General features: G+C 38.3%; 1 protein-coding gene across 1 annotated transcript in view; it reads right to left on the bottom strand.

Annotated features, from left to right (window-relative positions):
* Positions 1 to 3,529: 3,529 nt before the first annotated feature.
* The window catches only part of LOC136248205 (uncharacterized), a 53,583-nt gene continuing 29,258 nt past the window's right edge, over positions 3,530 to 27,854 (bottom strand). The window contains exons 8-12 of the mRNA XM_066040016.1: positions 12,108 to 13,806; positions 11,690 to 12,045; positions 10,654 to 10,937; positions 3,838 to 3,897; positions 3,530 to 3,793 (exon numbers count right to left, since the gene is read on the bottom strand). Coding sequence (XP_065896088.1) covers positions 3,785 to 3,793; positions 3,838 to 3,897; positions 10,654 to 10,937; positions 11,690 to 12,045; positions 12,108 to 13,806 — 2,408 coding nt within the window. The 3' untranslated portion in view covers positions 3,530 to 3,784. The remainder of the gene's footprint in view (positions 3,794 to 3,837; positions 3,898 to 10,653; positions 10,938 to 11,689; positions 12,046 to 12,107; positions 13,807 to 27,854) is intronic.

Raw genomic sequence — 27,854 nt, 5'->3', positions numbered from 1 at the left:
TCTAGGTCCTGTGGAAGCGATTTTTTAAGTTACTGGTAGTATAGACATTTTATTGAACTTTTAGTAGTTTTTTCGGGTGAAACAAGCTCTTTGAAGGCTTGTATCCGAGTCACTGGGGAGAAACATGCCAAAAACGCTTCCACAGGACCTAACAAATTTAATATACAGTATCACTATGCCCCAGAAATGCCAATAGAGCCTACAGCTTTTGCTATATTTGGCGGCGGAAAAACATGGTAGTGACAGCTGGAGATGAGCGATGTACGGGCTGGCTTACTTGTGTTACTACAACAAATTGTAGTGTTCCACCTGCCTCAAACTACACTGTAGCTACATAAAAACATCAAATATGAAGGGCTTCACCTTCATTTAAAACTTTTCACACTGCTAGACTGGTTTCATGGGCTTCTTAAAAAATATCGATAGGCATTCAAAATTTTGAATGATTGTCCGTGACTATACCGTAACCTTAAGTGTACTTGGCATTGGTGTACTAAAATCTCGCTTAAATTCCACCCTCTTGATGCTATTCTTCAACTCTTCTATGAGCCACCACAAATTATTAAGCGCTGAACTTGGAATTGACTGAGCATTATTAGAGGTACTTCGGTTACCCATTACTACTGCCTGGGGTATGTATTATCTATGCTACTGCGAACCTGATTTTGTAGCGTACAACTCACGCTAGACTACGAAGCAGGATATCTACCGGAGTCATCTCGACCGCGATACCTTGTCCAGACCCTACTCTCCGCGCGGCGCTTATCGATTGACAATAATAATAATAATGAATTGCCTAGCAGCTTATTAGTCTAGCGCGGCCGCCTTTTGCAAAAAGAAGAAGGTCTGGTCAATCTAGTATTCAAAATTTGTAGCGCGATAACACCAATCAGATTGTGTTATTGGTAACGCACTTGTCAATTTCATGCCCCACCCCCGGACGTCCCCACACCCCAGGTGGGGATTTGACATTGCTTCTTGTCCCCACCCCTGAGGCAATTGACAATTGTCCAATTCACTGACCGATTTTCGGTAGTTGCACTTCTAAACAATAAAATCGGACTTGCTATAATTTTACTAGCTACAGGGCAGGTTTATTACTAGTCGCATGTATGAAATATGCGCTTAGTCATCCTTGAGATGTTGTCAAATCCGCTACTATGGGGGTGGGGACATAGTGGGGATTTGACAGCCGATTTTGCCCCAGTAGTGGGGAATTTGACATCGCGACTTGTCAAATCTCCTGTATTCTCCCACCCTTCCCCCGGGGTGGGAGGGGGGTGGGGCATGAAATTGACAAGTGCATAATTAGAAATTTTTTCAGACGTCTGTTTTGGAGTTAACTACCATACTCTAGTCAGTGTTACGCAACGAGAGAAAGAGTTTAGCTATGTTGGAGTGAAGTTTTGTAAAGATGCGATATGATTTAGGCTACTTTTAGTCATCAATAGGGTTTTAATTCAGGCCTGCCAACCCTCACGAATTTACCGTGAGACGCACGATTTCACTACCAAGCTCAAGCAGTAGCTCTAAACTCACGGATTTTTAGTTATGCTTATCAAATATCACGGATCATCATCGTAAAACTCACAATTTCTGTTACTTTCAAGCTCAGGCCAGAGTCAAAGCTCTCAGAATGCCCTTTTCCTAGCCTTTCCAATTCTCAATCAGGGTATTTCCCCGGGTTCGTGGTACAATTAATAATAGAGGCAAGATCACGTGATTATAAAGGTGGGCATAGTGGCAAGGATTCGCCTTCCCATTTCTATTACACTGGAGCAAGATCTGGAGTTGGTTTTATTTTTAAGCAGTCACAAAACTGATCAGAATACCAACCGTGAAGCGCTTGGTTTGCACGTCACACATCTGCACCTATAGTCTTGAACCCTGAACCCAGACCGGTCTGGGTTCAAGACTACTGTACCTGCTTCCTGAGTTTGTAGCCTATACAAATGGTATGTAATATGTTTGTGGTTAGTATTTTATTTGCTTTCACCTCTAGGATCTAAGTCATCACGTGATATTATAAGCACTAGTGGCTTATAATATTATCAAGAATGTTCCATAGTACAATCACGTGTTACAACTTCACAGCAATAAAGAGTAACTGTTTCATTCCAGTGGCTTCCGAGTATGTACATTTAGCTGGCAAAAAAGGCTCGTATACACATTTCTAGCTATTCCATACATAGATTGGTGATGCACAACATGCTTTAAATGCTATATTGATGCCCATATGAAGATGGGCATGAGTATATGTGTTGCATGGTAAAGATAGCCTACCTGCCCATTGAATGGGCATGGGGGCTGTTGCAACTTGCTGTGTCTGCCTATAATAACGTGCAGCGTGGGAATCAAGACCAAGTCTCAAGGTTTCTCTGTTTCCTAGGTTGGCAGGCCTGGTTTTATGTAAAAGAACAAAGGATGGAAGTTGTTTAACGTGGCAATGCTGCATCTTTGATGGCCATAATTCCATCAACACAGAATTGAGCAGAGTCCGCCTCTTTGCCCTTGGTTGTATATAATGCAGTCCTAGTAATAATAGTAATAAAAACAACAACTAACAAAAAGATGGAGGGCTAAATCTATTCATGGTCACTTTATGAGGGACACTAGTGAGCAAGTTTGTACAAGATCCCAATGGCAGTGGCTTAAGACTTCTAATTTTACAAGAGACTGAAGGTTCGCTGTTTGTAGCACAGGAACAAGCCCTATCTACCAATGCAATTAAAGCTCATGTTTATAGAATGTCCTGTGCCCTATATACTTGTCGCCTTTGTAGTGTACATGATGGGACTGTAGACCATCTTGTTAGGGGATGCTCATTTCTTTCCCAGTGTGAGCACAAGAAAAGGCATGACAAAGTTGCTGGGTTCATACATGTACATTGGAAACTTTCAGAAACTCAGGTTTTGTGGTACCTAAACAGTGGTGGCAACACAACCCCAACAAAGTTGTTAAAAATTCTGATTACAAACTGCTGTGGGATTTTACTATACTAACTGATATAAGTCTACCACACAACAGACCTGACATTACTTTTATTGATATTTTATTGAAGTCTCTATTTCTGGAGACTCTAGAATTTCCCAGAAGAGTGTGGAGAAAAATTCCAAGTATATTGACTTAAAGATAGAGATTTGCAGACTATGGAAAATGCAAGTGTTTCTAATACTTATTATTATTGGAGCTCTTGGCTGTATTCCCATCTTCCTGGCTGCCAATTTGAGGAAAATAAATATTCATGATTCTTTAACAGCTTTACTTCAGTGAACAGTTTTGCATAGTACAGCAATTGCTCCTTATCGTTATTGAACATTTGACTGTAATTATTTTTGCTAAGTAATTGTACTCCTGTGCCTTGGGCTAGGGCAAGGACTTTCTTAACCAGTTGTTTTGTTGTGCTGTGTGTATTCAAACATAATAAATTTTGTGCACACTTGAAAACATACACATGGAGGAAATATCACATTTCTTCAAACAGGACCATCTATACTGGTAGTAGTAATGTTTGTTGTGATCGTGATCATCATTTCAGTGTTATACACTACTTATAGCAATGTGTGGATATCAACAGCTAGTAACTACTATAGGGTAATGAAGGTAATAAAATAATAATAAAGATGCAAAATCAGCAGCAATGTTCAAAACAACAGTCCTAAACTTACAGTGTATAAAGTCTAGTGGTGTACATAAAGTTTGTATAATTATTAATAAAATACAACTAATAGAAATACTGTAACAAAAAACAGTCCTATAGTGATAAAGTGTGTAGGTGTAGCAATTATGTGACCTGTAGAATAAAGTAATAGCATTTCGTATTGGATGACAACTCACAATGCTAACATCAGATAAAATTTCATTGTTTTCCTTGTGTTCAACATCTTCTTGGAGATGCTATACAATTAATACAACACACTGTAAACTATTTAGGTGGTTGAGACATGATGTCATCCATACTGACAACTACTCTTAGACTACCATAATTCATTCTTTTTCACTGTTATTAATATTATTATTTTTTGCATGCCAGAACTATATATACAAAAATTTTGCACCAACTTTTGCATAAGATTGAAGTACTCTGTAGAGCAGTCAAGTCATTCACCTAACTATTTTACATGAACATTCTTATCATGACTTTTTATGAAAACAAAGTGCATTATGGTAGCTATACTGATACTCATTTACAGAACAAACAGATTTAATATTATTGTAGATACATTCACAAATATTTTCTTGCATATTTTTCCCATCCCAACTCCTCTTCCTATTGTAAAATATCTTTAAAACTCCTTGGAAATATTAATTTTGAATTTTCTCATTCCAATAGTGGGCCTATATCTACTTGTACAGAATCATCAAATCTCCTTGGAGAATTTCTTGCTTTAGTTTAGCATCATATGGTGTGTGAGAAATAAGATCTATATTTACAGTAGTGGTCAAATAGTGCAACAATCATGTGGGGCATGAGTGTGATCATAGCTGGCTTTGATGGTCACCCCAAGAGCACCAGGTTTTGCATCATGTTAAACTACTATGAATGGCACTACACAATCACAAAAATGTCATGTGATTTGGACTGTGATGCAAATAACAGAAGGTGACAGTGGAAGGAAACCAGCAAATACTTCAGCTAATTCAAAATCAAGTGCCTGTTATCTACTCAGTATTGTGACTGTTACTCGCTTTTTGTCACAAATCATCCATCCATCCATCCACACACCACTTTACAGTCGGATCTGCAAAACCCTGACATAATTGCAAAAGCCTAAATTTTACAGTATATGATAAATATTATAGTATAGCATTGATGAATATTATAGAATTCCAAAATTTTTGAAAACTTTGTTTTTAGTGAAAGGGTGCTACTGTACAACAAAAGCTTGAATATACCATCATAACCAGGAGTTCAAAAGTCTTACGGTAGACAAAAGAATATATCAGTTATGGGCATTTGTTTAAATCTGGTTGAAGTGATAGTAGGCAATCGATTTTCTTCACTGAATTATAGTATGTTCACGTTGAGCTGAACCCTCAAAAACATTTAATAACCCATGGATGCAATTACACACGATCCTGAAACTTGGCTCATTTGTAGTACTGCTTGACCCACTAAAAATATTTCAAAATCTTTTTGTTCAAACGTTTGACATAATATTTACGGCCAATCAAAATTTTCACAATACATTTCCTATGGGGAAGCCACTTAAATACAGTGCCCATTACAGCCCTTACCAGAACTTGTAATGGAGCCAAACCGTACGTGTCTGTTGTTGACACCTTTGCTGTTGTTACCAATAATCATCTGGTTGACTGAAATGTTGACTGTTTAGAAAAAATCCACTTTTAATTTTTAGCCGTTTTTCAGGATTCAGCTCAACGTGAACATACTATATAGCCTTTGTAAGTAGTGAAGAAAGGTAATAACTTAGTTACCTAGCAATCGATTCCCCTACTGCAGTGAACAGGATGGTGCAAACTTCAACTCTCTACTGTGCACTCAATAACAATACATGCATAGTAATAAAGAGTATGATTATTGTTATGTTGTTCACTGGTTGTATATAGTGATAATGTATATGAAGTAGAAATACTGAATTAGTAAGATAACCGATTAACTGTATAAATATAACTCTATTCTACACACTGTCTGTTTAAGAAGTTTAATATATACCACTTTAGCGTGGGAATTCAAAGGCGCCGCTCAGTATTTAACTCACATATTTACCAGGCAATATCTGGGAAATGTCATTGGAACATGATTTGCACATGGTTTTGATGCCCAACCAGTTCTAAGATACGAAACGCTTTAACTTGTTTTATTGAGCGACACGGAGCATTTTATTGTGGATTATAGTTTACACATTAGCCAAGGCTCAGTGTAGTTGCTAAGTTTTGACAATAACTAAACTACATTCTAAGATTTGTAAAATGATCACTTGAGTAATGCGTGGATGCACATTTCTCTACCCACAGTGTGGGGTGAGGGGGAATTTCAGCCATTGAACAGATCACAAAACAGTCCTAAGTACTTAACTTAATGTATTAGTTACTTACTGCCACAAGAGTGAAGTTTAATGTAGTGTTAAAAACATAATACATGCCAAAATTCAATCCCACAATCGAAAGTTCCTGGTATGTGATGAAACATAATGATGTACGCACCGTATGAAAAATAGATTGAGCCATTCGTGGTAAAGTGGTATTCATGCACGACTATAATGGCTATAATTTACTTATGAACATTATAGTGAATACCTGGGAGCACTTATTCCAGCATCAAACCATCATTATCAAGTTGCATTTCAATGTCCTGTGTCTCCTTGTCACTGTATAAACCCACAATCGAACTTTTTGTATGCTCGTGTCGTTACACGTTCATTTAAACTCTTAGCACAGCAATACCTTGTCGTTATTCTTACATTGTTTTCAGTGTCCACTATCAAAATTCACAAAGCCCTATGTAAATACACCCATGAAGCATGCCAGCAGTTTCTCACATGTTTAGGTGATTAACCCACGTGGCACATATTAGTTATACCATGGGCACTTGTGTTTTTCCTGATATACAGTATACACACTCGTGCCCATGGTATAAATATATATATATATTTAATAGTTATACCACGGCTGCGAGGGATTTGCTGATATATACACCCAAAGCCCGAGGGATGCAGGTATATAATATCAGCACATACCAAGCAGCCTTGGTACAAGTAATTTAAGCCAACTAACTTCACTATTAGAAGAGTAAATAAGTTATTGTATTATATTAAGGACTTAGGACTCTAAGTTACTAACCAATTTCAATGTAGTAGTAGTAATAGCTTTGCTGTTCCATGGCCTGTTCAAAGGCTGATACGTGGTGGGTAGAAATACGAACCCACAATCGCCCAAACAATTATTTTGTGCCTTCATTATCCTTTAGTAGCAACTAACTAGTCTATCTTAGCAAATATACTCAGCTTAGCAACCACTACAAAAATGAGTCTGGGATTTTTTCTGCATTCTTCAATGTTTTAGTTACATGTTTATGACTCCCTGTATTCACAGGCTTTAGCCTTCTCATAGGTCCCTAGTGGGATAGCATTCACGGATGAGTGCCACAATACAAAGCTCTATGTCACTCAATATAACGAGTCAAAGCACATCGTTTCTTTGAACTGGCTGGGTATCAAAGTCATTGGCAAACCACTTTCCCATGATACTGCCAGGGCAATATGTGAGTTAAACACCGAGCGGCGCCTTTGAACACCCAAGCTAAATTGGTATATGTAATAGTTATACCATGGCTGTGAGGGATTTTACTGATATATACACCTGAACCCCGAGAGCAAAATTCCAACACAGTCGTGGTATAAGTGATATATATTCATTCACTCAGGGCACACTCACCTGATAGGTGAAAGAATTACAGATCACTCAACATCGAGACACAGGACATCAAAATGCAACTTGATAATGATGGGGAAAGTGCTTCCAGGTATTTACTATAATAATCGTGAATAAACGGTATCCATGAATACAATTACAGTCGTGTATGAATACCACTTCACCTCTAATGGTTCACTTCACCTCTAATGGTTCACTTCACCTCTAATGGTTCACTTCACCTCTAATAGTTTAATTTACTTAGCATGTGTTACGTAGCATTGAGACAAGTGTCTAGAACCTATCAAACAAAGCTCACCTGTATTAGAAACAGCTCTATTTCAGTCAAAGGAACTACTCAATACGCTTTGAAAACTACAAATAAACCTAATCCCACAATCGATCTTATCGTGTGACTATATAATGGCACAAAGAGATAGCAAAGAACATCAAAGAAATCTGAGGGTTTCTTGGAATGGACTAATGTGATATACTCACACCTAACCGTACAATACCTTGAGTTTACGTGATAATATATGCACCGCCTTAAATAGATATATACCACTTTAGCGTGGGCGTTCAAAGGCACCACTCAGTGTTAAACTTGCATATTGCCCAGGAAATATCATGGGAAAGCAGTTTGCCAATGACTTTGATGCCCAGCCAGTTCAAAGAAACGATACGCTTTGACTCGTTATATTGAGCGACATAGAACTTTGCATTGTGAGACTCGATTTTGTAGTAGTTGCTAAACTAAGCATATTCGCTAAGATGGGCTAGTTGGTTATTAGTAAAGGATAATGAAGGCACAAAATAATTGTTTGGGCGATCGTGGATGCGTATTTCTACCCACCACGTATCAGCCTTTGAACAGACCACAGAACGGAAAAAACTACTACTGCTATGCTGAAATAGGTCAGTAACTTACAGTCCTAAGTACTTAACTTAATATAATAACTTACTTACTGTCCCAATAGCGAAGTTAGTTGGCTTAACTTAGTACAAAAATGATAACAATATAAACTCAATCCCACAATCGCAAGTTTTCTAACAGCGTGTTGAAGCATAGTAGTGTATTAATGACATTTTAATGTATGGACAACGTTTTGATGGCTATTAGCCCATGCTCTTAAAACCAAGATCGATTTTCAGATGCTACTGTATAAAACAAATGGGATGAGTTCTCATTAGTTCTTTCACCTATTAGGTGAGTGTGCCCCAAGTGATATATATCACTTATACCACGGCTGCTTGGGGGTTTTGCTGACATATACACCCGCAACCCTCAGGCCTGCGGCCCTTGGGCTTTGGGTGTATATATCAGCAAAATCCCTTGCAGCCATGGTATAACTATTAAATATGCACTGGTACCAGTGAATATATCTCGTTAAGACAGTTCTTATATCTCGTTAACATTTTGAGCCAGTGAAATATGTGATATATATGGCTTTCCTTTGATCTGAGGAGTGAAAGTGGTACATATATGACTATATACCACTTTCACATCTCACTTCAAAGGGAAAAGGAGGTGTACAAGTGGTATAATAACACTGCTATCAGTGCTCAGGAATGCATTAACGAGAAATGGAAGTAGTATATACAAGTTATATCCCTCCTAGGAGGGATATAACTTGTATATACTACCTCCTATTCTCATTAATGCATTCCAAGCATTCTCAGAAATCATCTGATTTCTTTGATGAAACTGTGTGAACTCCTCTGCTTTAATATAGTGACGCTTCACAGGATCGATAGTAGGTTTTAATATTGTAAAGTGAGCCAAAGCATAGATCATGGACTTAGGGAAAAAGATAGTTCGTTGTTTTACTGAATGAAGAAGGTCACAGGTTAGTTTACATTGCTGTTTTGATTGTATAGTCACGTGGCGATGTCCAGACACTAGGCGTATCGCTAAATTAATTTGGCCATAAGTGTTAACAAGATTACTCACTACTTTAGTTTATTCATGACTAGTAAAGTAAGTACTTTAGTGCACTTGAATCGTCTTTATATTGCTGTTTTGACACCTGGTGCGATTTCACATGCACGTAGTGACTAGGCGTGGCGCTTAATTGACTAGGCCATTATAGCGCTGTAAACATATTCACTGCTTTAGTTTATTCATGGCTAGTATAGTAAGTACTTTAGTGTCACTTAAGCTTCGTTATTAGCTGTTCAGCTCGTATTTGGGCTTCCTGTGTTTAATTGTGTACCCACAATCGAAGCGATCTGCATGCTCGTGACGATACACTGACGTTCGGCCTCTCAGCAGCGCCTTGTCGTTGCTCTTATGACATTATCCACAATCGAAATTCACATGGTCCCATATAAATACACTTACAAAGCATTCCTACAGTTTCCCCACACTTGTAGGTGAATCACCCAAGTGGAATATATTAGTTGTAACATGGGCACTTGTGATTTGGGTGAAATATATGTACTCGGACTCGGGCTGCGCCCTCGTGCTTGTGCGTATATTTCAGGCAAATCACTCATGCCCATGTTACAACTACTACATGTGACCAGTCTGCGAAAAGGGGTCTTATTAGCCTTTCCAAATTGTCAAATTTGATTAATCAAAGCTCCTCATGTTTTCAACCTATCACCCTAATATTACACCAAGCCATAGTGCTATGTTAGGGGGTATAAGGGGACCAAATTTCAGGGTGATATACCACATTCACAAGTCAAGTTACAGGTTGCCAAGTACATGCAGTTTAAAAGGCTATAGACCACTTTTCGCAGACCAAGTCACATGTGGTGGAAATCAAAGCACCACACTGTGGTATATAACTGATGTACCACGGTAAACTGTAGTACATAAATTATATACTATGTTTTGTGGCTATGCTTACAATTATATGGTGTAACTTCACACATTCAATGGAATCCTTATCTAAATGCTCGACTGGTCTCTAATAACAAGCACCTAAATCAACCAACAATTAGATTTTTGATAAACTTTTGTCTCCTTTGCGAATAACTCTGTAATCACAAGTAGATGGGAATGGCACAACTAAAGAGTTTAAAACATATGATCCATTAAGGATTTCTACTGATTTTCATCTCCAACAGGTGCTGTTTCACTATAAATTGCTTTCTATAATCATTTCATCTACTGGGGTGTAGAATATACCAGTTATAACACAATTACTATGGATATGACTAATAACGCACTCTCTCTCAGTTGCTGAATGCTCCTGGGAGTCATGCATATAATTAGTGATATCCCACGTAAGTGTGTTATAATATATATTAACTTATATACTGAATTCTCACCAAGATTCCTGCTAATTCATTTACCAAAGAGTTGTCACTTTCTTCCAGTACCATAATAAATCTATTGTAGTTCTCACCAAATCCCATATTCAAGCTACGTATGAGCACGTCATCAAGGAGGTACATCATCCTATCTTTCTCTAGTGGTTTAGACTCCATTATCTTCTTGTCATCATGGGTAATCACATCCTTAGCATAAAGGCTTGGGAGCAATTGGTTAACTGGACAATTTACCAACACATCATACTGTCCTTTGATCTTAGCATATGCAATGGAGCAGGTACCTATGTAATGTTGATAACTATAGTTCTGAGCTGGCACAATTTCAAAGCATACTCCTATAAACTGCAGAGTGCTGTTGTGGTGTAAATGTTTGGTTTTAAAATAGAGGAATATTATAATAGCTATACATGTCTCTAACGCCACATTACTCAATGCACATAATATTTCATATTTTCATGTTACAGGCAGCCAGTTATTTAAGACTGAGACTTCCAAGGCCACTAAAACTGTTTTGGCTTTCACATGTCTAGAAGAATAGCTCCAGAAAGCAGACCTGACAACTTTAAGACAACATTACTTGGGAATTGTTAGCCAATGGTGATCTTTATAAAAAACTTTTATATGGAAACTTGTGAACTGACTTTGAAACATTTTTAGTACAGAAACAATATAATGCCAGCACAAGATGGTTGTACGCTAGTAATTAAGTCCTATTAAGCCACAACCTTCATAATTATTTGGATCATTCATTGAGTACAATGACACTACAAATTACCAGGTTGTACTTTTGATAGATCAATATGGTCAATAATACTAAGTGGTATGAGCTGTTGCTATGATGACCCTCAGTGCTCTTGCTAAGATTACTGAGCACTATGTTAACCTGACAAATTTTCACTTATAATAAAGGACTTAGCTTATGATTTGATGTAAATAATCACTAAATACAAAAGGGTATAGTTATGCTAAGCAGCATACAAATTACATTAAAAGTAAAACGAATTATTACAGAAGAATGCTGTAATTAGCTCACCAGATTTATCAGGTGGTAACAAACCAGTAAAATAATTAGCAGGTACTTCCTCATCATCCTTGAATGGACAACAAATGGGTGTGCCGATCATGTCAAAAAGGATATGGATGTCAGTACAATGTGGACAGGAAATGTATTGCAGTGGTTTCCTCTCAGCTGGCATGAACACCTTCATGATCTTATTCAGCTGCTGCTCAACAAATTGGATCAATCCCCATCTTTCTCGTATATTTTTTGCTTCATCTCCCTCTGCAGTGATTGTCAACTGAATACCTTGTCTTTCTCCACCTTCATATCGGCTGACATAATATTTCTGACTACTGCCTAATCGTAGACCCACTTTGCCATGTCTCATCCTACAACAATATTAATATGGCATCAACAACAGTTATATAATGCTGTAAGTTAAAGTACTCACCAAAGTAATCGACTACCCATTGTCTCATTTCGACGAATACATTCCACTATCAACTGATTTAAAAGGTTAGTAGGAACAAAGCCACTTTCAAATATGTAATATATAACCTGCTCTTTTTTTGTGCAAGGAGGTTTCTTCCCATCATCAAGATGAACAAAGGAGGGGACAATGAAAGTGTCACCAAAATCATCTGGTGGTGGCATACGTTCTTCAGTAAACCAAGCATTAGCAGTGAGACGAGCTACCAAATGGAAGCAGAGTAGAATATCTAGTACTTGCTTGTCGGTAATACTTACTACACTGGGGTAGTCAGAAAGAAACTTCTGCACCATGTGTTCAAACAGATTTCCACCAAGAATGCCATAATTGGTAAGCCGCTTCCAAGCATCATCATGATCACCACCTGTGGCATAAGTGTGGGCAGTGATAACATAGCTGAACAGCTTGGCCAACCAGTGTGGTGACAGTATGACAAGCTTTTTCAGTGATTCAATCTCGCCAAAGTAAAGAATAACTCGTTTGTTATGAAGATAACTTAGCAGACCTTCAAATTCTTGGCTATTTTCAGACACAGGAAAGCCACATTTTCTGGAAATGTCCAATAAATTAGCCCTGGATATAATCTGCTCTTTGTGCATCAAAATGCTTTGCTCAATTTTAAGGTACACAACTGGTTCTTCTTTCTTAAGAGAAGTAGCAATTTCAATAACAGTGGATTTTAAGCATTCTACTTCTTCATCTGGAATCTTATTACTGACGAAAAAGCAATACTTCTTCAGGTAAGCTTCTATACTTTTTTCCTTTCCAATCAACTGCTTCACATAGGGCTTTTTACACAGCGCCTTTCCAAGCTGAGGCAGAAGCTTTGCTTTAGCTATTTCCCTAGCTACCTTGATATCAGATAACTTTGTAGCTTCCTTGAAGTCATGATGAAGTAGGTCAATGTGTGTACCAGCCAATAATGCCATTGGTCCTTGGGGATGATCAACTGTTGGACGCATCGAGCTCACTGTATGAAGCCAGTAATGCAAGCTAGATATGTTGGTACGACATTCTGGAGGAACAGGAGCACCTTCACGAAGTTTAATCTCATCAGTCAACTCCATAGATGCATTGAAAGTGATAATAGGTACTCCATCTTCTGACATAAACAGAGAATGTGTGTTATGGAAGATAACCTGGCCAGCATAATCCCATGCAACGACATTGATGCTATCAAGCTCATACTGTGAAGTATTGCTGGAAACTGCTTTTAAATCTTGTGTGTTTAGCTGAGGCAATTTCTCCTTACTCTGTGAAAGGGTAGAAGGCAAAGGCATGATAGGAAAGTCACTGAAAGATGATGCTGAACTTGTAAAAAGCTTGGTAGACTGAGAACCACTGTCAGGCTTTGGCTTGGGTGGTGTCAAATGGGAGTGCTGACCTCTTAGCTCTTTAGCATTTTTTCTAATTGCATGAATGAACTGACCATAAAGGTGGGTGGTTTTCTCTTCTTTAGTTATCCTTTTCCAACCTTTGGCATATGCTTTGCAAACTTGTGTTTCAGCTCCATCAGTTGCAGGCCGTTTCTCCACAAACTTTTCACCAAGGAATGTTGAGATCAGTGATGTCTTTCCTGTGTTCTCTGTTCCTATAAGTAGCACTGCCAGATCTCTAGGGAATGTTGTTCCTTGTCTTAGAGCCAAATGATATGCCAATTCTGTGGAAAATTGCACTTTTGTACACAATTTCTACTGGATGAGATAATGAACCCATACATACACACATATAGTACAGTACCATAGAGTTGGGTTATTAAGTACATGTATCTACTAAGAGCATATTATTTGTTAAGCATATACACATTTCTTGTGCTTAACCGTGTTGATAAGCACACATGGTCCAATACAAGACTGAACATGAGCCAAAGCTACGCACAGGAAGAAAAGCTGGAAGTATTGGAAAATTAATGTCTCCTTAAATGCTTAATTCGTACAGCAAATCAGCTTTCTATATCGTGATATTCTTGTCCATGGGATTTCATCCAGAAATAATTATACTGGTGTGGTGATGATGAACTACTCTATTACAACATATTGATTCCATGTTGAACAGGCCATTCTGTTAGGCGCATGCACCTAACATAATTTTTACAAACGTCTTCTCTGAAAAGTATAACCACATGCCCTTAACAACTTGTACTTTTATTATGATTACTGATTACAATCAGAATATAAAGTGCATGTGTTTATTAGGTGCGTATTGGTGTTAAGTTCATACACATTTCTTGTAATTAACCATATTGATAAGCACCTATGGCCCAATCAATACGAGATGAAGCTGCACATGGAAAGAAAAGCTGGAAGTACTGAAAAATTGGTTTCTCTTCAAGTACTTATCCCTTGAGGTCTCCCTTCACTGTGTATGTATACAGCAAATCAACCTTCTGGATTGCAATATTCTTGTTTATCACAAAGGTTTCACCCAGAAATTGAGTTAAATATCCTTACACGCTAGTGTGATGACCACAAACTATTCTATTACAATGTAGTAATTCAGTGTTAAACTTACCATAATTATTTATTAGATGCATGCACCTAGCATGATTGTTACAAAAGATTTCTCTGAAAATTATAAGTGCATCTGCTTAACAACCCAACTCTATGGTATTAAATTGTACTGCAATTTACAGTTGGTGAATATAATGAATCATCATTAATTACAATAACAATGAATAATCAGGAAGTTTAAATTCAAGTAGGGATCAAAGAAAATTAATGGAAAGTAGTGCACAAAAGAGGACACAGATAAGTCCATGAAGTATACATTTACACATTGCAGTATGCCCTTTAAATTTGGGCTGAAGCAATGTTGAACAGCAAAAAAATTAAGCCCATAACCTTAGCCACTATCAAGTTGGGATCTTAATTGTACCCTTAAACCCACAGCTGTTTTAAAAATGCAAGCACTGAAAATGCATCATTCAGTAAACTGGATTGTAAGCATGCTCAAAGTTCCATAACACAAAAGTTGTTGAAGCTATCTAAAAATGACAAGCACCATCTTACTCACTGTTAAATTTAGTTTTGGTCCTACATTATGCACCGCTAAATTTAGGTTTGGTCCCATACTTCATTACGTCCATCCAAACCAGAACTTCCCTCTATACTTTGAAAGAGTAAAAGAACTATCTCTCCATATTCCTTCTTCATAATATGATATACAGAAGGCCATAACTTGGCTGTACTTCGCCATATGAACTTTCTCTTGATGTCATGTTGCTCCTTAGGCCATACCTATTTGAAAAGTTGTTGCTCAGATTTATTTTACAACAAAATGGGTCGGTCAGTAGGCAAAAAAAAAAGACAGCTAGCTAAATATAATATTATTATTTTTAGATATGTACATGCTGGTAACAAGCCATATAATAGATCAGTAAGTCACATTAAAACTGTATGCAGACCTATCAAATCCCTTCTAATACATAACTATTTACAATGGATAAACATAACTAGAGTTCAATGAGCACTGCACTGATGCTATCATAGATTTTCTTCGCCAGGGGTGAGGAACATGCTGGTTTTACGTTTACAGATAGCTAGCATTATATTTGAGATCAACATTATACCAACTGACTGTTCTATTAGAGTATCTTGATCTTTTGCAGCAATTTTTAAGGTGCCACGTGATCAATTTTTTTCTTTTCTTAATTAAAATTTGTGCAAAATTGGGTCGGTCGGGTCCGAGCAACAACTTTTCAAGTAGGTATGGCCTTACATAAACTATATATATTAGCTACAAGTGCACAAAAAATTTGGAAATTTCAACTAGAATAGGGTCTATAGCACATCAATAAAAGTACTGAAAAAAGCTGTATGATATTTAATTCAATAAGAAGCATTTTATCCCTACCTTGCTCAGGATACCATGCACAGTAGGGATATCTATATAATATAAAGCTGAAAAGCTGTCCATCCATCTGTCTACATTCCATTTGGGTCAGTCAGCTATCCTGCTAATCACTGCACGTATCGAAGCGATTTGTTTGCTTCATGAAGGGCTCATCATCTAGCTTCACCAGGTTTGTTTAAAGATGTTTCTAACTGCTGCCGTTTGCTAGGGTCCACAAACCAAAAAATTGATATCTTCAAATCAACTTACAAACTATAGTCATGTTTGTGGTAGGTCTAATCAAGAAAACACTAGAGTGGCAGCAAATTTCGTCCATCTCTTCTAGTGAATAAATGCAAAATACCTTAAATTCAATTGATTTTTCACTGTCGTAATTTGCAATGTTATTCTTTTGGGCCAAAACTCTCTCTTACAATGGAGTATAGGTAGTTTAATATAATTAATTAATATTTGGTGATGGCATCGCGAACATTGACAATCAGCGAAAAAAAGACGTTTCGTTATCTGGAGCCCAGCAGAGTAGCAGGAAATACTGCAACATTTACTGCAGTAATCACCTCCAAGTCAAGTACCTGTGTGCAGGATATGGTGTGGATTGAATTTTGTTGACCATCTGGCTGAGATCAACCTCGCCAGATTTAGGAAAAACTCCTCCGCGATCCAACAAATACTGAAGTCTCGTGCACATAAGTACCTTTAAGTGTGTTGAATTATGGAAATGATTACTCAGCACAAGTACAAACTTCCAGCTAAGGCTAGATTATGAACACTTTAATTAATTACAGTATGCGAAATGTGACCTATTGCACAAAACCAGCCTCTGGTAGCTAATATATAATTTTACAAATATATTTTGGAATATACTTGACAACTACTCTGAGTGCAGTTAAATAATCATTTTTGTGATTGTTTATCAATATTAGTAACATTATGTATGAAAAATCAATTTCTGACTGTTCTATAAGAACATCTGACTGCTCTATTGGAGAGTTTCCTTTAAGTTATACATATTATAGCTATGTTGCATTGACCTATATAATTTAATGTTGCATATTGTATGCTATAGTAATGCCTTTATCTGAAAAATATCTTCTTCCTCATACTCAACAGGGCTAAAAGGTATAGTCTAGACATAGTATCTGCATTTTTCATTATGTTATGCAATGTACTATTTGGTATGTATATGCTGAGCCTACGTATATGCATGGGGGCAGTATTAGCAATAATTATAGTAACTATCAAAAGCAGAAACCAAGGGTTTGCTCTAATTCCATTGTTGATGGTAGGAAAGAGCGGCTCTGCTGACGACTGTGAGGATAAGTAAAATTAAATAAAAAGTTGAGATATATACCTGAAAGTAATCTTCAAGCCAACAGTTTAATGCACCCTTTATGCCCCAACCCATAGAAAACGAGCCACTAGAGTGGCTTAAAAGTCTAGCGTTTTTTTTTTAAATACACAAGTAGTGATTTTGTGCAATATTTTTAGATTTTCCGGAAGTGGCCATATATGGTAACATCTAGAAATAGTAACCAGACTGATTCTAAATAGTGCTCGGACTGGAGAAGAGCAGCAACACACCATGGTTGGATTTTAGGACATTACACATGCCTCAAGAACATTATGGATGATTGATAGTGAAGGAGAAGAGGCACTGCGTATATCTGGAGCTAGTTTCTACTGGATTAAGTTCTTCTACATTAAAACTATCGAATAGGCTAGTTGTGGAACAATTTAATAACTTAACAGCGTACAGAAGTGATGGATAAAAGGATTACTGGTCTGTACTGTGTGTTATAAGCATGTGCATGCTTTTATATTGTTGTAAAATAGTCATGAAAAGTGTTTTTAACTATTGTACTAGTTCCACATGTTGACAACACCTTTCCATTGCTCTGTTTCAAGTTTGGGAAATATTGGTTCAGGGGAAGCATTTTAAAAAATCTCAAGTTTAGCGTACAGTATCCATACTCAACATTTTCTTGCCATGAATTGGAGAAACATAGTATAGCTTTAAAATTAGAATTTATGGTTGCTAGAGGCCTGATCAAAAGGCCAGTCTAGCACTACTGAAATGGAGAGGTCTCAAGAGATGGCGAATTTCATTGATGAGTAGATTTTATGCAAGCTCGCATGCAATATTTGGGGCATAAATGGTTAATTAATATATGTACATTTTGTATAATTAATTATCCTTTCTACGTGGGCCACTCTTATACGTTCCATGTAATTTTCCAAACTACTAAAATTCTACCTCAAAAACTTCGAAATCAGGACCCAGTGCAGGAAAATTTTCAACTATTTGAATTTTGTGAAAATATCTTAAAGGTCCACTGAAATTGAAAATTCACTTGCTATTTTTTGAATAAGTAGGTTGTTGATATCATGCAATGCATAAAAACACCTTTTTAACAATTCAATCATGATGTTGTACCGAGATATTAAGCCACAAAGTCTAGTTACGTCACATTGTGATGCAAGACAAAGAACCGGAAGTACTGTTATTACACACTTTGCAATGGGAAAGGTGGATAAAAAGTGAAAGTCTAATGTGTAGGTGGCAATACCAAGCTCTCCTTTTCAACTCCGTAGTGTTCCAAGATTACTTGAACGTTCTGCTGGAAAACAATAGCGGACTTGTCCTGTAATTGCTTGGTATCTGCTTGTAGCAGGTCGGCCTGTGTGCTTCGCACTATCACAGCTCACGCTTCATTATGCTTCACTGAAGTAAGATTAGTTCGATTTGTTTACAAAGCTGGGTTAGCAGTGCCATGAAATAAACAATGTATCTATATTACACTTTCCTGAGTCACTTCTCTGCCTGGTAGGGATAATTTCTTGCCAGTGGTGCCATCGCAATTGTTTTCCTCTCGTTTCTCTACCTCCATCCGCTGTATTGGACCCTTCAGTGTATTCAAAACATCTAAGAAATAAACTTGAGATGCGTTTCAACCACTGTGCTGTTGATTTACAGTCCCTTTAACAGGCGTTCTCGAGCGTACTTCACCACAAGACCAGCATAAATTCACTTACTGGCTTGTAACTGGTTGCAGTACACGTTCTTACCATGTTTTGAGTTGTTATACTAGATACGACGTGAAACTAAATCGAATCTAGCTGTACATGGATGCTTCTGTCACTTCAATGGTACCTCACGCATACTAAAGTTTCTTTGTCTGATGCATTATGACATAATACAACTGACAAACCACAATACACTAAAATGTGTTATATCTACTAAACAGAACAAAATCTGACTAAATCACATGCTCCAACCTACCCCACTAGTAGCAAGGATTGATAATAGCCAAAGTATATTTTACCATTTCAGTGGACCTTTAATACGACAATGTCATGACGATAATTACTCTGAATTCAATGACATGTGACTACTGTTCGTCCATTATAACTATGTCAATTTTCAAGTTCCAGTAAATCATCCGATTGGCATCTCATTATAGCAATTAAAATCAAAATTTCTTCCAATAACTAAAGTTCATTTTTAGAGATTTTGTGTCATGGAAGTAATACTATGTTTTTAATGTCTTGCACATGATATGATAATAACTACTATAGACATGATTGAGACTGAATAAGTTGCAATTGGTACTTTAGTACAAAATTAGTTAACAAGAAATATCATGGCTTTGTACGATAGGTTTCCATGCAGATGTGATTTCAAGGCATGTAAAAACTTGTCTGGGGAGCATACCATCTGACCTTGCATGCTACTGCATCTGAGTATCACATGATCCAATAATTATAAGCTCTGATTTAACTATCAAAAGGTGTGCATGATTATAACTATGCTGCATGACCTGCATAGCTATAGCTATATAGATCTGGCTATGCACTCAAGACCTATGGACTCCATCCTTGCTACAGAAATGATCATCTTACTGTGCTCACAGTGATTTATAATCATATAAAGTCAGCAATATTATGCTGAGTGCCGTAAAACTTTCATTGCAAGAGTTTTGGTTTTGCACAATAAATTGTGTTATAGGCTAACTGTAAAATTTACCGTCAGTAATTAAGCCATCGCTGTAAGTTTATACTTGCTCTGAGCAATCATTTCCATACTTCAGCACACCTAAAGGTGCTTATGTGCACAAGACTGCAATATTTGTTGGATCGCGGAGGAGTTTTTTGCTAAATCTGGTGAGGCTGATCTCAGCCAGATGGTCAACAAACTTCAATCTACACCATGTTCTGCACACAGATACTTGACTTGGAGGTGATCACTGCAGTAAATGTTGCAGTATTTTCTGCAACTCTGCTGTGCTCCAGATCACGCACGAAACATCTTTTTTTTTCGCCGATCGGCAATGTTTGCGATGCCACCACCAAATATTGATTAGTTATATTAAACTGCCTATACTCCATAGTAAGAGTGAATAACCTCTCAAAGCTTGAGAGAGAGTTTTGGCACAATAGAATAACATGGCAAATTACAATGGTAAAAAATCCATTGAATTCAAGGCATTTTGAGTTATTTTCACTAGAAGAGATGGACGAAATTTGCTGCCACTCTAGTGTTTTCTTGACTAGACCTACCATACACATGACTATAGTTTGTAAGTTAATTTGAAGATATCAATTTTTTGGTTTGCGGACCATACATGTACGTTTGCCATCTACAGCGCATTGGATGCAGGGGTCAAAGGGCTGTAGAGCAAAACTCACTGGAATTTTTGTACAAACCGCATGGTGAACCACAAGTAAACACCTAAGCTATTCAACTTACGCATGCCTTTATAACTACTTTTAATTCACCTTAAACCACAAGGACTCCATAGTTTAGCAGGTAGGCCGTGTGCTCATAATCGTGAGGTAGTGGGTTCGAGCCTCGCATTTGTTGCACATTTTTTTCGTCCAGTGAACCTATTTACTACAGCATTTTACACGTAACGCCTCCACGTGAATTCAAACCTTTTGAGTACTAAAGTGTCAAGATGCCAAAGCTAAAGAGATGGTCTTCTTCTTATTGCACTTCTCAAGCAAAACGGCATAAACAGATTCAAAGACAAGATGCTCCAGATAAGCGACAACAGGAAAGCGATAGAAAGAGCAAATTATATCAGCTGGGCGCCAGTGTTTCCTACAAAGTAACAGTAGAAACACAAGAACATGAAGTAGAGAGAAGGCGACAATGTGATACTGAAGCCCATCGCCTTTGCAGTCTTAATTCTGAACGAAGATCAGAAGAACAACACAAAGGAACACAACTGCCCATAGTCTGGCTCGACAAGACCCAGTAACAAGACATAAAGAACAGCAGCAGAATACAGTTGCAAGACAGAAGGCACGTGCTGATCCAGCTGTAAGGGAACAAGAACAGCAACAGAACACAGTTATCCGTCAACTCCCCAGAGCTGATCCACAGTACAGAGCTCAGGAGCAGCAGATGAACAACACACATCAACAACAGGTAAGTGCCAGTAGATGGCCATTAATTATTAGCCAGACACCTTCTACAACACATATGACATAGGCACACTTAGTGTAGAGTGTTCACATTGTGGGGCATTGAAATTTCCTGGGGAGACCGAGTCATTTAGCTGTTCTAAAGGCAGTGTCCAACTGGAGCCATTCCCTCAACCTCAGCCTTTCTTGCAACACCTGTATGAAGGTACAGACAGTGATAGTTAACATTTCCTGACCATCATACATAAATATAATTCCGCATTTCAAATGACCAGCTTTGGTTGTAATGTGGTGACAATTCCTGGCTTTAAACCCTCCTTTAAAAGACAGGGTCAGGTATATCATTGTATTGGTAGCATGGTTCCATCAATGTGTGAGTCTCCAAAAATTTGTTGCATTTATTTCATTTACAATCAGGAGTCACAGGTGGCCACTAGGTGTCAGATAGTTGGTGGTTTAAGGCCAGACATTGTCAGCAATATCAACCAGCTATTGCATAATGATAATCACTATGTGCAACTATTTAAAGTGGCTAAGGACTTATTTGACCAACATGATGTCCCAACAAACATCAGAGTTGTTATCAATGAAACAAAGAGGCCTGCAGGTGAGCATGCTAGGAGGTACAATAGTCCAATGTGTGAAGACGTGGGTGTGTTGATGCCTAATGAAAATGCAAACAACAGGTTGCACTATATAGATGGTGGTTTGCATCATATTTCAGAGCTACACAGGGGATATGATCCATTGCAGTACCCACTGATTTTCTCTCATGATACTGATGGGTGGCACATCTATCTTAAACTAGCTAACAATAAAAAACTGACATACCTGGTATATTACCGCTACCACATCATGGTAAGGAAAAATGTGTCTGTGTTGCTTAGGGTCAAGCGACGGTTCCAATAGTTCTTGGTAGATGCATACTGCAAAATTGAACAGAACGTTGCAATTTCTTAGACATGAGCAAAAAGCCCTTCATGCTGACTGCTATCAGGATCTCGGAGATGCAATTGTTGATGGGGACAGGGACCATAGCAATGTAGGCCATAGGATTATCCTTCCGTCAACATTCACAGGTGGGTCACGTTACATGCATGAACATCAACAGGATGCCATGACTTATGTTAGGTAATATGGCCACCATGATTTTTTTATTACAATGACATGCAATCCCAACTGGCCAGAAATTAAAAACAATCTGTTGTCAAGTCAAAAGCCCCAGGATCACCCAAAATTAGTGGCTCGAGTCCTTAGGCTCAAACTTAAGAGATGTTAAAAGCAGAAATGATTTTTGGAAAACCGCAGGCTTCACCTTACTCAGTAGAATGGAAAAAGCATGGTTTACCACATGCTCACATCTCGGTGTTGTTGATTCCAGAACACAATATCACACCAGATAATTAAAATAGATGATGCTGTATGTGCTGAAATACCTGATCCAGCACTTTACCCTGAACTGCACCAGATTGTGATGTCCAACATGGTACATGGACCCTGTGGGAGCATCAATCCATTGTCTCCTTGCATGGAACATGGCCAGTACAGTAAGAAGTACTCCAAACCATTAATATCTGAGACCCAACTAGGTACTGATAGTTACCCATTGTAAAGGAGGAGAAGCCCTGAAGATGGTGGACAGGTGAGTACCATCACCATTAATGTGAGAAGCTCTCAGGTAACTGTGGAAATTGACAACAGGTGGATGGTGCCTTACAACAAGTTTTTGTTGTGAGCCTTAAACTGCCACTGCAATGTTGAATTATGCATGTCCATCAGTTCCATCATAGATATACTAATGTTTACCGGGATTGGAAACGGACGTTGCGGTTACAGGTATCCGTGTTTCGCCTGATGTAATATTTCACCTCATTGTACTATGCATGGCATTTGATAGGGGTCCAGAATCATTGCTGTAAGTAGAAAATACAGTGCCGTGTTGTTGTATTAATATTTGGAGTGCATAGCGGAAGGAATTACGAGTAACCTTACCAAATTTCAAAATGGTTTGTTGCTTTGTCTGGGCTACGCATGTACCAAAAGGAAACCGAAACACAAAGTGAGTTTTGTCTTAAAACCTACCGAAAAGTGCCAAATATAATTGCACTAACGCATAGAACACGTCTACAGCTTGTAATAGCCAGAACATGGCCTAACTTAAGCTTCGCTAGTCGTCTAGGGGTGTTCCAAAGCAGCTGCACACTTAGTTACGGGTGACACGGCCAGATACAACTCCAGTTTCAACTCTGAGTGACGATATTAAAATATTGGCTATTTCTATGCTCTAGTAATGCAATACTTTCGAGAGAAAGTTCCGCTGTACATACTGTAAGAAGCAGTTCGCCACACTCGGAAGTAGCCAAGGCGAAACACGGATAACTTCAAAGGAATTTACCGCTCACTGTATAGTTTCAATGTAAAATTATCACGTGTGCAACTTCCGTTTCCAATTCCGGTAAGCGTTATTAGATCTATGGTTCCATCAAGTATGTGCTGAAGTACATACACAAGGGCTGTGATCAGGCAACCTTTGCACTACGTTCAGACCAGGTGGACGAGATCTCAGAGTATCAGAATGCTCGATACATCAGCAGCAATGAAGCAGCTTGAAGGATACTAGAGTTCCTGATCCATGAGAGATTTCCTCATGTTTAACAACTAGCAGTGCACTTGGAAAATGGCCAGCGAGTTTATTTCACCGAGGACACTGCAAGGGATCAAGCTTCAGGGGCCCCTCTAAAGACTATTTTGACAGAATTCTTTGCTTTGTGTCAGGTGGACAACTTTGCCAAGACACTATTGTATGTTGATGTTCCAGAATATTACACGTGGAGCAACAAGTCTTGGCAGAGGAGGAAACAAGGAACAGAGGTGGCTGGGTATCCTGGTGTTAAGCAAGCTCAAGCCTTGGGTAGGGTCTTCCCCATAAGCCCAAATCAAGGAGAGTGCTTTTATCTCCACTTACTTTTATATCATGTCAGTCATTTGCTGCTCTGAGGACTGTTAATAGTGATCTTTGCAGTTCCTTCTGTGAGGCATGCCTCAAGTTGGGGCTGCTTGAAGATGACAATCAGTACCACTTAGCTATGGAGGAGGCAATAGTCAGCAACTCACTAGGACGTTTTTGCAGTTATATTGGCCTGGTGTGAACAATCCAACCCACTAGAAATATATGACAACCACAAGGAAGCCATAGCTGAAGATTTCTTATACCAAACAACGTACCTTACATAGGGATGAGCAATTGAGGGTGAATGATGACACCTTCAGCTTGGCACTTAATGACTTGCAAGAAAAGGTCATCTCCATGGGAGGTAGACAGCTGTCTGAGTATGGCCTACCTCAGCCACAGGTAGTGGACAATGATAGGTTTGCAAGGGAGTATTGCAGGGAAACAAACTATGACCGAGGTGAACAGCAAGCCTATGTAGAACACAATGCTGCTTTATTATTCTCTGTCACAATATCATTGATCAATACAAATTCCTTCTTTTAAGCCACTCATCAATGCTGCTCCAATGTCTACTATTCCAGCAACAATACCACTGCATATACACTAACCAGAAATATACAATCAACTACCCTGACATTGCAACTATGAATTGTGTGAAGTGGCCAGTACATTTTATTTTCAGCTATGTTAACCCCATTATACAGTGTTACAAACAAACAGCAGTACAAGAAGCACTTATGCAATCAATCCAGTCACTATGGAAATTCAGATGATTTCAGTTACTAACTTAGGGAAGCGGTCATGCGATACCACAAAGTGACACCTTTCATTGTTAGCAAAGATAATTAATGGAGAACAAAGATAAGTCCATGATGCATGTACTGTACATCCTACAGTATATAAATCCTACAGTACAGTATGCTAAACGCATCTGTCAGCATCTAACAGTGGAAACATGTAATCCATATAATTATGTGACCAGATTTTACAAAAATCATTCCAAATTGCACATTAGTCAAAATCAAACTAACTCCACCAGTGGATAGCTACACTATTGTACTACTAGTTTTGACCCTCAGGTACTACTCAAACTACTTGAGGCTGGTTTTAACAGATGTCTTATCTGGGTGGTGTGGAGAGCTCAAATGGCAGTTTTTGGCCTTGTAAAGGGACTGGCTTGACAAGAAACAGTGATTTACTAGTTGATGGCCTGATATTGTTGGCCAAATGCTTTACTGATGATTCTGCTGCATATCAGCCACTAAGAACCCAACACAGCCCTGTAATCTCGTGTCTGAATTCAATTGTGGTCTTCTTCATTTTGAAGTCTATCTCTTTCCCACCCCACCCTCCGCCCCTTTGTGAGCACTCATGATAGTACTTCACTCATCCAACTGCTCAGATTTTCCATCTTATTTGGTGGGAAACTCCACAAGAAGCTTCAAGTAATGGATGTGGTCTGAAAGGTAATAGATTGATCCATCTTTTGTGTAAATTTCATACACGTGGTTGCTATGTTTGGCAATTATGCTCACTTGAATTCCTTAAAACCATTTATCTCAAAACTCTAATGTGCAATTTGGATCGTTTTTCTGAAGTCAAGTCACATTTAGCTTTATTATATTAATTACTGTGCAGCAATTAACACAGATTATAATGTAAAGGTGTGTTATATTGTATGCAGCTATCTAAACTATTATAAAAGTGATAAAGGGATGGGAAGTTACATAGTTACCAAGAAGGGTAAAGTGTCACGAATTTTAACTACAATAACTTAAGAAAAGAGTCAATTCTTGTTTTAAAATATCCTCTTCTCAATGAATGGCAGTGTGAAGTAATCTGTCTGGTATGAAGTAGCTGGTGTGCGTATCAAAAAGATTATTTAATATTAGCTGTTTAAACATAATTAATGAGGGAGCAGAACACCAAGCCATCAGTACAAGCTATAGGTAATCATTAAAAAGAAATAGTGCTTTAATAGGATTAATAACGTATGTGCAGTCAGTCAGTTTTGAATCAATAAGGTTATTTAATATTAGCTATTAATGAGGTTTAAAGTATTTAAACATAGTTAATGGGGGGAGTAGAACACCAAGCCATCCTGCATAAGCTATAGGAAAGCATTATAAGGAAAAGTGCTTTAATAGCATTAATAATGCATGCACAGTCAGTAGCACACAGTCAATTCAGCAGCTGCTCTAAGCTGCACTGTATGGTTACCTCTTCTACCTGGAAAGTCTACAGAATTTAGCGTGACAATAAAGGCCTCGTGGATGTCATCAATAAAGGGTCTTCTAAAGAACCCATGGTCATGCACTTGCTCAGATGTCTATGGTTCTTTTCAGCATTCTTTGAAGTCAGGATTTCTGCATCACACATCCCTGGGGTGCTTAATACTGCAGCTGATATGTTATCTAGAAAGCACAAAACCCAGTTCCTACAAACCAACACAAGAAGTTCCACCCCACTTCTACATTCTGCGTCGCATCAACCATACAATCAGCACTGTCCAGATGTACTTCCCACACTTTTATATATTAACCTTAGTTACAGAATATAGATTTAAACATTCACACATATAGTATGCATAATGTCTGCCATAACCGTATTACCATTGTCCACACACATCACAGCTGATACTCTTTGTCATTATTCTTATTATCAATATCATGTTAACTATAAGTATTATTTACACATCCATATTCCTTGCTACTTGAGCATGAGACTCCTCCACTATGCTCCGCAGGTCACAGTTGGCTCCTTGCTTCAGCCCGTCAGTTCCTGGCAGCAGGCCTGGCTACATCAACCATGACTACCTACTCAGCAGGAAAACAAAGATATGTCAAGTTTTGCAACATGGCTAAAGTTCAGGTGATGCCAGCAACTGAGTCCACTCTAATATTATTTGCAACACACCTGGAAACTGCTGGCATCTCACATGTCTTCATCAAAGTATGCCTTTTTGTCATGGGCCACATGCACGTCATGCAGGGTCTGTGCAGCAAATTCAACCAACAGCTTACACCATGACTCCAGCTTATCGTAATGGGCATTAAAAGACAACAAGCATCCACTCATCCTTCCAGAATACGGCTTCCAATCACCAAACAGATCCTCCATAAGATACAAGTCTTCCTCTCCAACAAGAAGCAATCATATTCAAATATTATGCTTTGGGCAATGTGTTGCTTTGCCTTTTTCGGCTTCCTGTGGGTCAGTGAATTCACTACTCCTAGTGCTGTCTCATATGATTCAGCCTGTCACCTATCCCTCAATGCCATATCCATCGACAGCAGGGACAACCCTCATCTGCTACAAGTAACCATGAAAAAGTCAAAAACTGACCCTTTTAGGAGGGGCATACACCTTTACATGGGAGTGACAGATGGTAGAATCTGCCTAATTAAGGCAACACTGTCATACCTAGCAGTGAGAGGGGGCCAGGATGAGTCTCTTTTTGTGTTGAAGGAGGGCAA

This window comes from Dysidea avara, chromosome 2 (assembly GCF_963678975.1).
Source record: "Dysidea avara chromosome 2, odDysAvar1.4, whole genome shotgun sequence".
Lineage (NCBI taxonomy): Eukaryota > Metazoa > Porifera > Demospongiae > Dictyoceratida > Dysideidae > Dysidea > Dysidea avara.
The sequence above is the reverse complement of the archived record's forward strand: the minus strand, read 5'-3'. Positions and strand labels throughout refer to the sequence as shown.